A 16131-nucleotide genomic window follows, 5' to 3' on the forward strand; every position below is an offset into this window, starting at 1 on the left:
GTAAATACTTCACAATTGTCTCCCTGTTTCTATAAGAGAAACCTATAATTTTCTAATTTCCATTCCTCAAATTTTTTTCTTAAAAGTTGATAATATCAATGATAGTCAGTTTTTCACCATCTAGAATTTAAATATGAAAAAAAAAAAAAAAACATGATACTATTGTGGGGATAGAGTTTATTCTCCAAAGATCAACAAACGATACTTTCATTCAGAACATAAGTGTTATATTGATTATTGCACAAACGGTCTAGTTTTTCAGGTTTATAATGTACTTTGGGAAATATATGCTCCTATATGAAGATAAATATGGCAAATTGCAGTCATGGTTAACTTTATATATTGCACAAATGACCTAGATATAATTATGTTTATCAGTGATGAATCCAACCATTTTTTCTCGTATTGAATGTGTCTGTGGATTCAAACTGCAATTAATTGGAATTTAATTCCAAATTCTCCTCATCATCCGAATACTCTTCAATGATTTCTTCTATTACCTCTTCTTCCTCGCTCTCTTCACCCTAAAATGTTAAATCACCAATGTACAGAATCACAATTGTTATTTAAGAGAACAAACAACACTAATGAAATTAATTTTGAGTACTTGCAACAAAAGTCTGTCCTAATCTAATTGATCGTAAATTTAGTTCATACTGAATTATAATCCTCCAAAAAAATATACCTCAGGATCAGCGTTATGTGTAAGGACCCCATTTAATAATTCTGCGCCCCCATTCTGATTTTGTATTTCACCCGGTTGGATGCTATGCCTTTCTCTTTGCACCTCCAGGCCTCCATTTTCTTCCTCTTCCGACACTTCTATCTCTTCCTCTTCGTACTCAACATCAGACTCTTCCTCAGAAATCTCTTCTTCTTCCTCCTCTTTATCATCGTCTTCGAAAGATCTGGTACGAACGTTAATAACAGAGCCTTGGTTGGAACCAGACAAGATAGAACTACCGCTGTCTTCACTCGAGGATTTTGCATTCGTATTCAACAAAGGTTTACCAGTTCTAGAAGATGGTACTTCCGATGTTGTTCGATGCTTTTCAACAAGATCAGGAGCAGCTTCAGTTCTTTTGGATTCAAGCGAATCTACGTTTTCTCCCGACTCGATTTTTACTTCTTGTTCTTTTTTTGGCACACTTTTCTCTTCTTTCTTCGTTTCTTCAGTCTCCTTTTCAATAATTTCCAATATTAGTTCTTCTGGTTCATCTTTTTCGACGATATTTATATCGTTAGCAACCGTTTTATATGAAGCCATCTCTACTTCTTGTTTTGGCACAATTTCTGTCTTGGCGCTACTACTATCTATACATTCAATTGCTTCTTCGATGATGTGGTTGATTTCTTCTTCGAGGATTGGTTTGTTATCCTCGATTGCTTCTTTAGTTTCGTTACTTTGAACGTTCAAAATATCCCCGACTTCGAGTTCTTCTGTAAATAATCAATCAATGATTTTTCCGTTATTGATCGATTTCTAGAATAAATGTAGACATTGGTTCGATTATGAGTTATGTTTTTGCTTGTGGAGAGTGCGACAGTGGAGTAAATGGGTTAAAAAATTCAAACATGATCTTACTACCGTATTACCATTCTGCAATGCACAACCTGTTAAAGTGTATACCGGAGAATGTATGTTGCGATCTTAGGGTACAAACGGAACAAATTTGATTCATTTTCTCAATGGACATAATTTTCCACATTCATGTATCAAATTTCTTTCAACGCACCTTCATTTTAATGAATTTATCCACGAAACCAAAAACTGACACTTGTTTCGGTGTTGCAGTAGCATCTTCAGGTGGTTTTCCTTCGCACACCTGAGGATGTTACTGTGATAGCGAAACATGTGTTCGTGTTATTCAGTTTTTAGTTTGATTCACGCAGTCATTTCAAAAAGCAACGTTCAACATATGGAAAAAGGATTTTTCGTTTGAAGCTCTTGGGATTCCACACTCAAAGCACATAAAACATACCTTGTTGACTGACCACTCGGACGAAACATAATTCAATGAAAAAAATAAAAGTAACAGATATTTTATTCACAGCTTCAACTTACAGGATCTCACTATCAAATATATCTTGCATTTATTCTAGAAATAACAAATTTAAGGAAACGGTTTAAATCTATAGCATATATAATATAATAATTGCAGATTTTTGCCAACAACTAACATTACAATAAGATATAATCTGAAGGGAATCTCGAATATCTACTGGTGTAAATTATACAATAATTGGTCATATCCCCGTTTCAAAACTTACCATTTTCGAGACTTATCAGCGATAGCGTCATTTTACCAGCCAACACCACAGCGGTGTCGTCGTTCGATGCGTTTTTCTCCGTTTCCGTGGCGGAGTCTGCCACCAAAATTTGAGATTGTGCCGGCAGAGTTCTATCCAGGTAGATTTCCTAAAATATTTATTCAGGATTTGGGCATCATGTACCACGTGAACAATTGAAATTTGCTGCCAAATATCGAGGTTAAAAAATTTCGGAAATTTTACATATTGATGGTTGATAACCCATCAAATTGTCTTAGTGTTCACAATAGTCGAGAAGGGATAGTTATTGCGATACGGATATCTGTAAAACTCCTCCAGAGCCAAGAGAATTGGCAATTACGGCGACGTAGCCGAGGCCAGCAATCAGGCGAGATGTTCATAAAGGAACGTGAGGTCGACGCAAAAATGCACCTCTGCACTGTCTATTCCATCGCCTGCTTGCTTACCTCGGCAGTTTCGACTATAATAGACAGCGTGGTACATACATAAACTATTATGGAGTTCAAGTAATTTTTTTATGTATCTATTACAAACATGTAATGTTTCTAGGGTTGAACAAGTTGATAAATCTATAAAATCCCATTGGAAAACCTTGATATCCGACTAAAATTTTCATGACTTGAAACAACTATCTAATCAAGTGATAAAATTGAGTTTATTGAGCCATTTCAAGAGACTGGACCGGACCTGTATCGAATTCAAAATTAGCTAATAGGTAGAGATCTAAATTCAAGAAAACTATCTTATTGAAATGCCATCTTCGGGGCTCTGAGAGGATAAAATAAACAATCAATGAGAACTCGAAAATCAGTATCTCTAAGGTGTTTTCACACAAACAAAACAAAAATATGAACAAAATTATCAACATTTACCTGAGGGTAAACAAAGTTTAATGTAGAAAATTAGAAAAAGGTATTCATGGATAAAAAAAGAAGAAACACAACAAAATCACAATCTTGAGAATCTCGAGCAAACCATGAAATAAAATGTTTCAAATTGAGAGAAAAGATACTAGTTAAAAAAAGGGAATCTCTTGAATTGAAATATTGAAAATTTGTTCTCAATTGGAAACATTTTTATTTCATTATTTACTGAATCGATGTTTCCCAACATTGTTATTTTTTGTATTTCTCTTTTTTTATATCTATGAATAAATTTTTCAACTTCATCGTTTTTATATGGTTAATACTTCAATTAATTCGAGTTGTTTTTGGATTCGTGATATGTATACAAACCTTGGGAGGATCTACTTTTTCTATCACTGGCTGAGGGACAGAAGGAAGAACGGAAGAATTGGCGGACTGCCATTTTTTCCCATCTTCGCAGCTCTCGCTGGTTTCCATTGCCATTATCTTAACCGAAGGTTTCTCATCTTTCTTCACACTTCCGTTGGAAAGATTGGCGCTGTTCAAGCATTCCTCCTATATTTCAATGGGGAAAAAATCGAAGAAATTAACGGAAAATGAATTGATGAAAGTTCCACTAATAAAACATATACCATCACTACGAATAAAAAAAAATGAAACGAACAGAACAACACATCTAGCATGGCGAAAATACGAAATTAAAAAAACGACGCCCATAGAAATGAAAAAGAAATCTCAAAAATTGCCCACTACAGCAAAAGCCTAAACAAGGGGTAAGTAGGCAAATTTCATTCCGGGTTAGGGATACGTTTCAAGTGACAACGGGTAACGACAGGTTGTTACCTGTGCGACCTCGCTAGACCCTCGTCTGGCCTCGATTTCTTGGTCAACCTCTTCCAATAGGGCTGACATGGCATTTACAACTACGGAGAAAGAATTGAACTGCTAAATGATCACAATCAGTCAAAGGGAATATTCGATATTTATCAGCGATAAAGTATGCGGATTGAAAGATGACAGCAAATTTTATGAGGAAATTCAGGTGTCAAGCTTCCAATCATCCGAAACACTGGTTACTGCAGGAAATGGCAGAAGAGGTGTCTTGTTCTGCCTGAGAGTAGTGGTACCGCCAAACCTATGATGTTCATGCATATTTTTTATCTTTATTTTTCCCACTGGCTTTGATCTTATGTTTCTATCTATTTCGAGTTATTCAAATTGATGAAACAAAAGTTGTGGCCACGCTACAGTTCGTAATTTTGAATCTATCGATGCGAAATTGTTGCCAAACTGTCGAAACTATCCTATTCATATTACGAAACACTAGCGAATTGTCAAAATCATTGGTTGCCATTGGTTACCGTCGGTAACCAACGGCAACCAACGATTTTGACAATTCGCTGAATTAATTCTAACCTCGAATCCGTCTCAAATTGCGCGGCTAACATATCAGAGTCTTACCTTGAGCGTTCAACGGCAAACAAAAAAACAGAAAGAAAACCAAAAGACCTTCGGGCGGGAGGGGAGAGTTGGGATACTACTGAAAAGCAAAGCCAAGCTGCTAGTGCGGGCAGGAGGGAAATGCAACCTGTCACAAGGTCGCACCTGTAACTTAAGGGGCACTTTGGCCATTTGGGCCACCACCCTTTCCATAGCCAACTCGGTCTCTTGCAGACGTCGACGCAGCTGATCCAGCTCCACATCCCCTGTGGAACAAACACAAACTGCACTACAACCTCTACTGAAGGCAGAAACTGTCTTCTCGTTTCAACAACAGAAAAATATCATAGAATCCCTCCTGTGCAACACTAGACAGTGACCTGACGATTTCCTGGACTTCTACTGAATATTCTAAGCAAGAACTAAACATTCCCATTTCACCTGCTCGGATCTCATAGAAATATAGCCCATTCACTTTCATAAAAGCAGTCGGAATAATTTCTTACGTTTTCGGAATTGGTACGGAGTAAGGTTGGTACACATGAAATGTCGTTAATATCAAAACGACGTTGCCACAACCAACTCATATTTTAACACTGCAAAAATGCCGAAAGTGCTTGTTAGAAAGCAAAGGAATATAATTTTCCTGGAATCTTCGAAAATTTACCAAAAAGATGGTGTCAGTTAAAAATTCTTCATGACCGAACGGTTGTGCCGAGATGGATGAATGTTTCAGATGTACTACTAGAAGAGTTGCTTTTTCAGGATATGTATCACATTTAGATCTACGATAATTTTCCTGGAAGATTCTCAAAACCTAAAAATGTTTTGACAAGCGTCACAACCTCACATTTTTGAACTATACAGTGTGACAGGTGTCAAATTTCCGGGCCAACCGACTGGTTTTATAAAAATATATGGACTATTGGACCATATACGATCCCCTACTCCTACCGATGAGGTGGATCTGCCGATACAAGAATGAAATCCAGGAAATCGTTTGATGAAAATTCGTGTACTCAGAATGAAGATGTTGAAGGGACATGTGAATGATAAAGATTAATCTGATTTTGTGCGGAGTAAAAAAAATTGATAACGAATGGGATGCCGATTGAAAAATAAAATAAAGGGAGCAGTGATGCTTATGATACTTATGGGTATAATTTTGATATGATCATAAACGAAAGACACGTAGTAAGATGTTATGATAATTCAGAAGAAGGAATAAGTCACAAAATTATTATGACAAGTGACAAGTAATCAACAGATTATCCTAGAGGACACAGGATTAATTTAAAAAAGGAAACAAATATCACATATAAAAACAGATTCTAAAGTACTAAAAAACTGTTATAAATCGTCTAAGGATAACCTGTTTGTAGAAAAATTAAATGAAAGATGATTGCTAAGTGTCATATTAAACATAGAGGTGGGTAATTATGTTAATAGCCAACAATCGTAAGCGAAACTTACTTGTATCTCTTTCTTTCCATCCTGAGACAGCATGAATTAATTGAATTTTAATATAAAAGGAGTAAAAATTAATCACTTTTTGCTACATTGTTTTTACACCGAATCATTCTATTTAAAACACTTGTACATATATGTATTGTAGATATATATCCATAAAAAATAAAGAAATGTTAGCTTACCGAGCTTACAGGAACCAGCGTCCCTGGAACCCCTAGAACCGTTCTCAGTCAACATTTCCTTCCGGAAACGAGGATCTAGATCCATCTTGCTATAGATTGTATCAGTTTCTGGATGCTTTTTGCAGATTATCTGTAACATATAATAATTCCCCTTGGCTGATATTCCAAATAACAGAAGATGATAGGAAAAAAAAAATAATAGACAAAAACATGTAAAAAAAATAAAGAGTAAAGGGGATATTTAAAACGAAACTCACTTTCATAAGTGTGTAAGTAAAGAAAATAACGATTCCTATGGTGTAAATCGGCATTATAATTCCCATGCTTCCGCTCCCCTGCTGCTTAGAAGGAGGGACCATGTGCCCAGGGCCTCCCATGGTAGGTCGCATACCAGGAAGTGGACCTGGCTGAAAATATAAAACGAATTTGCAGTCCTACAATTTGAAAATATAAACTCCATACAGTCATAAGTCCAAGCAGTAGGTTAGATCGAAATATCAGATTTTCTTAGATTCAGAAAAACTGATGATAACCAATATTTTCGTATAATCAAACTACGCTAACCCGTCCCTGTCTTCCAACGATGCTGATCTAACCATGCTAACCTTCACGTGACGTAATTTTGGACGTGTGTTCTGTTCTCGTCTGAAATTATACGATTTACGACAAGATACACGACAAAATTCATTCGGCTCTCTAAAACAAACAGAGTCGAATGAATGGTAGCAACATCAAGTATTCATGGTGAGTTAAATTAATATGAATGAACTAATTTGAACGATAAGGTTTCTAAGCTAATTATTTTTCGGTTTATCGCTAGCCTATCGAATGGGGTTTTATCATTCATCGTTCAACCACCAGCATTGCGAAAATTTGTGAGTATTTTCGGTGTTTCATATTCCCAAGTTTTCGAAAACCGTTGATGCGTTGTCGTTCAGCACAATGATCCACAACAAACTGTTTATTTTAGCAGAGACAAGCTTGAGCGTTCGTCTCTGTTATTCGGTTAAAATATACCAGGGATGTAGTTAGCTTTTCAGGGTTCAAAGTGCGGCTTTTTCGATCTGATTTTCCATTGGTTAAATGAAATTGTTATTTTGTAAGAAGCGAACTGCGATACCTGGACGATAACAAGATGACTAGATTACAAAATTTCAAGTATTCAGAATCTGTTCAATTTTTCCCACATCACCTTCATTCGCAGCATGACAAAGCAACAATAGCAGATAGAGGTAGTTATAAATTAATGATTTCGCCTATTCCAGGTGCTAGAATCGAATCGATGGCAGTGATAAGATAAGAAGAAAAATCGTATTCGACGGGGATTGTCCATCAAGGGAATGTTCAGTCGATTTTAATCATTGCATGTTGTTGATTTACAATTTGACGATTAATTATCCTAAAGAAAAGAAATTACGATGCTGTCGACGAAGAATAAGCTACTGCTGTGCCTGGTGTTGGTGAGTATTGGATTGATAATTGCACAGGGACGTACCGAAGGTATTTTCCTTAGGCTATACGCTTTAAGATATTACAGTGATTCTACTTTCGGCAATTAAATTCACTGTATCTTGGGGAAGTGATGTATCTGAATTATTTGGGAAACATTCTAGATAAACTGTCACGGTCGAAATTTGTCTGTGTTTTCGTTCCAATTCCACCTTTTTGCTAATGTAAATTATTTTGTTCTCAAGGACAACGTGGGCTTCACCATGATGATTGTATTGTTTTTTCCTTACATTAACGGCATCGGCGGATCTCAGCTCTATCAGGGATCTATAATGTCGGTAATGTCGTTCATCGGACTGATTTGGAACCCTATGATTGTAAGTAGTACATTTAGACCTGTGCATATTGATTGATCTAACCGCTTCTATGTTCACTAGGGCAGTTTAGGCGACAGCTACGGCAGAAAGATCATCCTCCGAAGAATGACCATGATTAGTGCCATTTCGAACGCCATGCTCCTCGTGAGCGATTCACTCGCTTGGATTTTCGTGGCCAGGGTCATGTCAGGTAAGTTGAATAGAACGTTGCATGATTTGATCCACTCCAGAGTTCTGTCGCTATTTCAGCCTTTGGGGGACCGTTGATACCTGTTTTGGCAACTGCCGCTAGCGAATTTCTGAGCAAGGAAGAGCAATCGTCTTATTTCGGAAAACTACCCGCTGTCATGGCCATAGCCTTCATAGGAGGATCACTGGTTGGTGGATTCATAAGCGAATTACCGAACGGTTTCACCTTATGTTTTCTACTGATGGTTGTATCCAATGTGACGAATATAGGTGAGATTTAATTGTATATAGTATGTCATATTCATCAGCTCATATTTGGAGAGTAGAGAATATCGGTATACACTACTTTCGTAATTACCGAGAAGAAGAGGGAAAATTAAGCTGATTTAGAGGGTTGGGAAATTGCTAACACTATCGTGTGAGCAAACAGCTACATCTGAATAAGGGAAGACGAATAACTATAGAGTACTGTCCTATAGAGCTATGGGAAACGACCGGAAAAAGCTTTTTTTTACGTTTTACCAAACACAAAGGCAAACAAATTCACGATCACAGAATAAACTCCCGCCAGATTTTTCTTACAAATACAGGTTAACTTCAGTTTAACAAGAGTGAGGTTAGAACATAGAACAAAGGGGGATGGCTAGCAACATAGAATATACAATACTATACTCAAAGGCTACCATAGACCTATTAAACATATTAATATGTCTATGGCTAGCACCTATTCGACTCATAGAGCGAAGAGTAGTGTTTCTGGCCTCGGTATATAAAAAAATCATTTTATTATGGCTTTTTGACAGTTCAGCCCGAAAGGTGGTTCTAATAATTGCCTGCTAGTCTCAATATGCTACATTGGAAATGACATTGACAGCCACTGTCACCCAGTTGTAGGGAATCAGTTATAATTTAATGATTCATTAAAATTATAATCGAACACTAAACCATATAACCCAGTGAAACATTCACGATAATGCTTCGGTGTTCATTTCAGCTGTAAAACCAATTAATCTTTCGGTTTTTTTTTCCAGGCGTGGTCTCGACCCTGCCCGACACCACCAGACCGCAAAAGAAAGAAGAAGAATCCCTCTCGATCCTCAAGATCGCCGACAGGGAGGTGAAGAACATCGTGGTCAAGCTGAAAAACGTCAAATGGGCCGAATACTCGGACATCTTCTCCGTCAAGCTCAGCTTCGAGCTCGGCTGCTCCCTCTTCATCCGCTCCATCGGGCCGACCTTCGTAGAGTACGGAGTGCAGCGTAGGTCCATGGGTTACGTGTTCACCCTCCTCAGCGTGTGCACCATAGTCGCGAACATAGTGGTGGAGAGCCTCAAGAAAACCGTATACGCCGGGGACAGTCTGGGAGGAAAGAGGTTGTTCCACGCGGCCGCGCTCTACGTGACCACCGCTCTGATGATGAGCTTCTCGGACAGCCTGTATTTCTTCACAGCCGGACTTATACCGATGGCGGTAGCCAACACCATCTCCGGCAGCACCTTCACGGAGGCCCTGATGGCGAAGGCGTCGGACGCGGACAGGGGCGGGGTGAACGGGGCGTTCGAGAGCATCACCTCTTTGTGCGGGCTCGCCACGCCACTGGCAGCCGGATTCCTGTCGGATTGGTACGGTAACAAATTCGTGTTGCAGATGGCGTTGTTGCCCAGCTCCCTGGGACTTTGGCTCACTTACAAAAGATTATAAAAATGCCTGTGATAAATAAAGTATTTTTTAGTTTTGTTACGTACTAATTTGCGTTCATATTACATATCGAAGAGTATGGGACCGTATCTTTTTTGGAACATTCCGCATAAAAAGAATGCTTCTATCGAAGAGTAACACTCTTTGTACTCTAGTAAAAACAAGAGTGACAGATCTCTCTATGGACACTTCTACTTTCCATAGATCTATCTAAGAATGTAAGCTAATCTGTGACCATAGACATGGAGAATCTATGTCTATGTCTGTGACATAGACTATGCACTATGACACATAGAACTATAAAGGAGGCATAGAATAATGTGCTATGACACCTGCATTGAGAGGTTAAACCATAGACCAAAGATTCTCCTTTTTATTCTCTTCGCCCATAGATCATCTTAAATCATTCACAGAAATGATAGGGACCTGAACATAGACCCATATTCGGTGAGTCAAATTTACTTTCACCGTTTTATATGCCGAATAACATTTTGGCCCTATAAAATATGGTGTAATTGACTGCACTACGACAGCCTCCGTGGGAAGTTGATTCGAAATCGAGCGCAATTTAACGCAATGTATTTTTATTCGAATTATTCGTCGAAGACAGGGGAAACTTGCTTTCCTTCCGAAAATAGACGGTCAGCAAGGAACAAACTGGTTATTTCGGGAACGCCACGTTAGAGGTGGTTATTATTTTTCGTTGATCTATATAATTGGCATCTTGTCTAGGACTTGCGAGGATCCATGCAACGCGGAACGATTCGCAGATTTTATTGCCGCCATAAAGGATCAAACGACGGTTCTAGGAAAATGCGAACCTTCTGGATGCGTTTGATTTTAGATTATTTTTATACCAAACAGTTTCTTGACTGATTTAATTCCGTACAACATCCTGTTTGGAATATCCGTATCTTCAATTCCGAAAAATTTAGCAATCAGCATTCGGGGCCATTGTAATCAAAGTCATCGAGATTGATTCGGTCATAGACTTATTTTTTATATTAATCGATGGATTTGGATTTCAGTTTGTTTATATCCCACTTTATGGAAAATTTCCCGAAATTCTATCGATGTTGAGAGAAAATTGGTTTAGGTACAATCATTTTTTATTAAATAAGTACCACGTACGTACCCATATTATCAGTTCAACTTTATCGAAATAATTTTCATTTGTCATCGTGTTAATGCGATTGAATCGACATCAAATGATATCACAATTAATAAAACCAGTTGACACCGAGACAAGTTCAGCTGCTGCCCTTGTCCTAATTCCTATTTTTACCGTGAAATATTTTTAGTTGGACAGGCTAATTTAGATCCGAATTCCACGGATCGTAATAAATGCAACATTAAATTATTTTTTTGATTCCGCCATTCCATGGAACCCGCCCTCCAGTAATTTCAATCATGCGTTCATTCCTTTCACGAAAAGTCCGATATATTAAAGTTATATAATTAACTAAAATTTCGTATAGTGTCGCAGACATTTGGTTCATATCACAACGATCAACCCTTGACCCGATCGACTTATTTTGACGGTTAAAAAAACAATTTCCACAGAGATGAAACTCACCGTTCCGTCGATTATTTTCGGATGTGGACGAGTAGGCTTTGCCTGAGGTATTGCCCTTCCTCTTTCTCTGAAAGCTGGATGGATCATCTCAGACCGCACTAAGGGAGATCTCTCTTGACGAACACCTACAATAGGAAAATATGTTCAGTTCTGAGATTATGTTTGGGATGGAGATAAACATGCAAGAGAAAAACAACATGTTTAGGTGGTTTAGAAGAGAGGACACTTGAAAAATTAAATTCAAAGACACATCCACAGAGTGTTAAAAATATTTGGATGATATGGAACTTTTAGGTTTACACTGTATGTGTATATGACCAAATCAATCAGCTTTTCATCCGAAATCAGATGAAAAATGGCGTAAGAGTGGCTTGATACAAAACATGAAAAGAATCGAAGAATAACTTATTTTATATTAAAAAATTTCTTATTAGTTTTTTCCTGATAAAGGAGTGTAGGTAAGTTTAGGTAAATTTAAAGTAATATGACACATGGAATCATTGGACACAGAAGGAAAAAATAGTCTGTATCAGCTAAAAATGCTTCTGTTCTTTTCTGTGAGTTCAACCCTTTGCCCAATCATTGTCAACACCGTGACCTGAAGAAATTTTCATGTATCACTGAAGAGAATGTTCAACATACAGAAAATCTCATCTGAGCAACACAAGCCGAGGTTAGTAGAAAAAAAAGCACAAATGTTAATCACTTAAAACACCACCCCTCCCTTACTGTCAGACACATTCCTAAGGGTGACCATATGGGGAACTCCCAAGCGCCAAGGTTGCACTCCAAAATTATACTTGAGGCAGAGAGAGCCGTTCAGAGATCGGATCTCGTCCAAAATCTGCTTGGTTGTGTGTCCTAGACGGACCTGCTCCTGCAGGACCATGGACACGTCTATGCCACAAGTCCTGTATACTTCATCCTGGCAGATGTTTATTATCTGCCGACCGGTAAGGGGTGCTGTGACCCCCACCTGTTGTCTTATGATTTCTCCACAGAGTTCCGACATTATTTTGATGGTGTCTACATCGGTTTCGGATAGGACGTAGCAGCAACCTGGAGGTGCAGAATCGTGCATGAAAAGACATATCTCTGCAGCAATTAAACTTTTCCTTATATAAACAGTGTAATATGACACATTTTTTATACCCATTCACACGTAAAAATATAATATGTGACATTAGATATCTAGTGATATACTAGATACTAGATGTACATTCACCTGTTGTCTTGTCGATGGCACTAGGTTTTATTTGTTGGTTTGCTGAGCCAACAAGCATCGGATAAAATATCTTGGGCCATAACACTGCAAAGCATGCTACCACTATCACCATGATGATCATCGTTTTCTTAGGAGTGAAATCGTTTTCCATTTTCGTTGGATTCATGTAGGAATCACTCACTACACTCGATCGATGGTATCGCTCAGTCATTATGAAATTTTAAAACGTTCAAATAAACAAGACACACCACACAACCTAACACTAACAAAAACACACTCGAACTGAAATTACGAAGTTATTGACGTAAGAGGACAGCAAAATACAGAAATAGCAACGAACGGAATTAGATCAAGATCGAAAAATGACACAGGACTGCCTTCTATCGGTTGCACTTCAGGTATTTCTTTGAATTATGATTCCTTTGTTAAGTAACATGACATAAAATAAGAAAAATTAATTGAATATTCAAAAATTCAAATACATATAACAATAAAATATCCACAGCTCAGAATTTTTCGACAAGTCGTCAATAAAAACAATCCATGCGTTTTTGTCGACTAGAGAATTGATCTATCAATTTTTGGCTCTACTAGTCTCTGGCTCTACCAAAGAGGAAGTCAATCTTTGGCTCTACACATCATTTTTCCTGCAAAGAGAGTAAAGAAGAAGATCTGACATTATAGTTGAGTGCAGTCTATGTTCTGTGTCTTGTACTGAAAATCTTCGTATTAATTTAATTATTTGAATAGTAAAAACTACTAAACTTTCAATCAGTCTCTGCTTTCAACGTTCTTTGCACTTTAGTCGAACTCTCCAAAATTACGGAGAAATAGGAAAAAACGTGAGTGTTTCATACGGATCACCTTTGCCATGGAACAAAAACCGAAAGAAGTTGTTGATCAAGATCTACAAGAAGAAGGGCAGTTTGTTGTTGATGATGTCAGTAAAATAATAAAAGATGCTATAGAAAATGTTATAGGAGGAAACGGTTACCAACAAACCAAAGTAAATAATTGGACAACAGCTGTAGTAGAAGCTTGTACTTCTGAGTTGACAAAGCTTATGAAGCCTTACAAATATATTGTTACATGTACGATCATGCAGAAAAATGGAGCAGGCTTACATACCGCAAGTTCATGTTATTGGGACAACAATACTGATGGTAGTTGTACCGTTCGTTGGGAAAATAAAACAATGTTCTGTATTGTATCTGTGTATGGTTTAGCTATATAATTGTCTAGATGAAATAAATAAGCAGCACTGTTTCATATTTATGGTAAAGTCATTATTTTATTCTGTTGAGCTTATGATTCAAGTATTCAATTATTTTATTTATTCTAGAATATATTTTTCAATTATGTATTCAGTAAATTACCAGGTCTAATGAATAGATTTCTAACAAGTTTCAATGTGATAACCTTATGTTTAATGAATCAAATAAAAAGACATTAGTTGTCACTGTATTGTTTGATACCTAATATATTAAAAAACATGATCTTATAAAAATAGTTATAAAACCTTAGGACATACTCGTGAAGCATTTTTTATTTCTTCTCTAATAATCGACTAAGTAATTCATTTCCTTTCTCAATTGCGTTTATAAGTCTTTCCCTTTGTTCCCACTTTTTCTCTTCAACCTTTTCTCTTTTCAAGGTACCTCTTTCAATTGATTTCACTATTAGAGAGAGGTTTTTATTTATTTCTTCTGTATTTAGTTTGAAAATTGTTTTGGATACAATTTCTTCAGGATCCATTTTTGAACTACCATTATCACACATTTCTTCAGTGGTCAATTTTGATTTTTTGGGGGGTGGACTAAAAAAAAATTAATTTTTTCCTTGAAGAATCATTCATATTAAACTCACCTTGAATCAATTCTGTCCATGTCTGTATCATTTTGACTTAATAGTGATAATATCTCCCCTATTTCTCTAAAAATACATTGATTACAATAACAATCACTATTTTCACAAAGATATATAGAGTAGGTTGAAAGCAAACTCACGACTTGTTATTAAGGACTGCATTCATAGTCATGCCTCAAGATGAGGTTTTATCTGTCCGTTTAGCTATCACCCTTGGGACCCACTCATGTGAGTGAGTTTGGATGGTACACTCACTTGCAAAGGCAAACTATGAATACTGCCTCAAGGGAATTGTCATCCTGTAATACAGGAATCTTTTACCGCCATTGATATGAAGGTTATTTGGGGTCATATATTTACTTTTGCTTTCAACTATTTGTAATAACGCAAACAGGCTTCTAGAAAATAATTACTTATCAAATGGCGCAGCAAAGGAATTAGGTTTTCTTTTCCCTCCAACAGAAACTCTCACTCTATATGACCTTATTAAACTTTTCCATTTACTCTCAACCTGCTGAAGTTCATAGTGGAAACCATTGATTCCAAGTTCCTCATTTATTAATTCCCACATATGCTTCATTGATTTTATTTCTGATCTTAGTACTCGTGGTTTCAGTTCCTTATACTTATCAACAAGGATTTTTGTTGCCATATTCGGCCAAACAGCAGTCAATCTTTCCCTAGATGTTACATTGGATTCTCCAAATTGCTCCCTCTTCACATCATCCTTCAGAATAACAATTTCTTCAAGATTATTCTGTTCAATATCATTTGTCAGTTTTAAGAAAGTATCATCAAGTACACGAATCATGCTTCCTTTTTTCGTAGAAATGTCACCTGTTACTCTGTACTCTTCCCCGTCTAGGAAATAAAAACATTCGTTTATAATTCTATAAGAATTGGGTCATGTTAGTTATGATATGGGGTATAACTTAAACCATATAAAGAAAAATACTTACCAGATGAGTTCAATATATAATCGCCATCCTGAATATCCACAAATTCCACTGGAATAATTTTATATTCTTTTCTTTTTTCCATTTTCCCTAGCTCCTAAAAGTAAAAAATATATTATTGTCATTTTCTTGCTTTCAAACATTGGTGGAGAAGTGTTATTATTATTCAAAATCATCATCTTTTTGCCACCGAAGATACAAGGGGTTTTGGTTTTAGCACAGAATTCGAATAGTGATCTGAACATTCCTACATCCGCTGTAGATCCTCATCTACCATGATCCCTAGATCAAGTTTGGATCGAGTTCAGTTCTGTAGATTAAAACTCAAACTTGGCTGTTTTTCAAATTATTGTCGAAGAAAATGAATCTTGCAGATATTAAATGAACATACAGATGAAAATTAATAACTTACTGAATCAAATTATTACTTCCTGAATAATTATCACGGATATCCAACCTCAAATATGCACAGTTTTTATCTATGACAGAAAAGAGTATTCGGGATTCGAAGCATAGAAAAAAATCTAAACCATAGAGTACGAGT

The 16131-nt window shown here is 36.9% G+C and overlaps 4 protein-coding genes across 9 annotated transcripts; 2 read left to right on the top strand and 2 right to left on the bottom strand.

The window, feature by feature from the left end:
- Window positions 1–160: 160 nt before the first annotated feature.
- On the bottom strand, window positions 161–13300 carry LOC123308638 (resistance to inhibitors of cholinesterase protein 3). 5 transcript variants are annotated; one of them, XM_044891392.1, is made up of 11 exons: window positions 12766–13300; window positions 12270–12599; window positions 11541–11665; window positions 6508–6657; window positions 6251–6380; window positions 6072–6092; window positions 4764–4864; window positions 3528–3713; window positions 2272–2419; window positions 686–1437; window positions 161–524 (listed from the first exon to the last, which is right to left on the bottom strand). In XM_044891392.1, the coding sequence occupies exons 1-11, from the start codon at window positions 12974–12976 to the stop codon at window positions 435–437; spliced, it is 2244 nt and encodes a 747-aa protein (XP_044747327.1). In that variant the 5' UTR covers window positions 12977–13300; the 3' UTR covers window positions 161–434. The 5 variants fall into 5 exon arrangements, with proteins under 5 accessions (XP_044747327.1, XP_044747326.1, XP_044747331.1 ...); XM_044891391.1 differs by having other exon boundaries at window positions 686–1440; window positions 12766–13299; XM_044891396.1 differs by lacking the exon at window positions 12270–12599 and having other exon boundaries at window positions 686–1440.
- On the top strand, window positions 6847–10010 carry LOC123308640 (major facilitator superfamily domain-containing protein 9-like). Its single transcript, XM_044891398.1, has 6 exons — window positions 6847–6994; window positions 7516–7710; window positions 7945–8076; window positions 8137–8266; window positions 8326–8535; window positions 9297–10010. The coding sequence occupies exons 2-6, from the start codon at window positions 7669–7671 to the stop codon at window positions 9965–9967; spliced, it is 1185 nt and encodes a 394-aa protein (XP_044747333.1). The 5' UTR covers window positions 6847–6994; window positions 7516–7668; the 3' UTR covers window positions 9968–10010.
- Window positions 13301–13430: 130 nt separating the features above from the next.
- LOC123308645 (dynein light chain Tctex-type) lies at window positions 13431–14224 on the top strand. The gene has a single exon (XM_044891403.1). The coding sequence runs from the start codon at window positions 13637–13639 to the stop codon at window positions 13997–13999; it is 363 nt and encodes a 120-aa protein (XP_044747338.1). The 5' UTR covers window positions 13431–13636; the 3' UTR covers window positions 14000–14224.
- A 93-nt stretch (window positions 14225–14317) lies between these two features.
- LOC123308642 lies at window positions 14318–16114 on the bottom strand. Of its 2 annotated transcripts, XM_044891400.1 has the most exons (4): window positions 16000–16114; window positions 15591–15684; window positions 15045–15492; window positions 14318–14697 (listed from the first exon to the last, which is right to left on the bottom strand). In XM_044891400.1, the coding sequence occupies exons 2-4, from the start codon at window positions 15670–15672 to the stop codon at window positions 14628–14630; spliced, it is 600 nt and encodes a 199-aa protein (XP_044747335.1). In that variant the 5' UTR covers window positions 15673–15684; window positions 16000–16114; the 3' UTR covers window positions 14318–14627. The 2 variants fall into 2 exon arrangements, with proteins under 2 accessions (XP_044747335.1, XP_044747336.1); XM_044891401.1 differs by lacking the exon at window positions 16000–16114 and having other exon boundaries at window positions 15591–15820.
- Window positions 16115–16131: the final 17 nt, after the last annotated feature.

This window comes from Coccinella septempunctata, chromosome 2 (assembly GCF_907165205.1).
Source record: "Coccinella septempunctata chromosome 2, icCocSept1.1, whole genome shotgun sequence".
Taxonomy (NCBI): Eukaryota; Metazoa; Arthropoda; class Insecta; order Coleoptera; family Coccinellidae; genus Coccinella; species Coccinella septempunctata.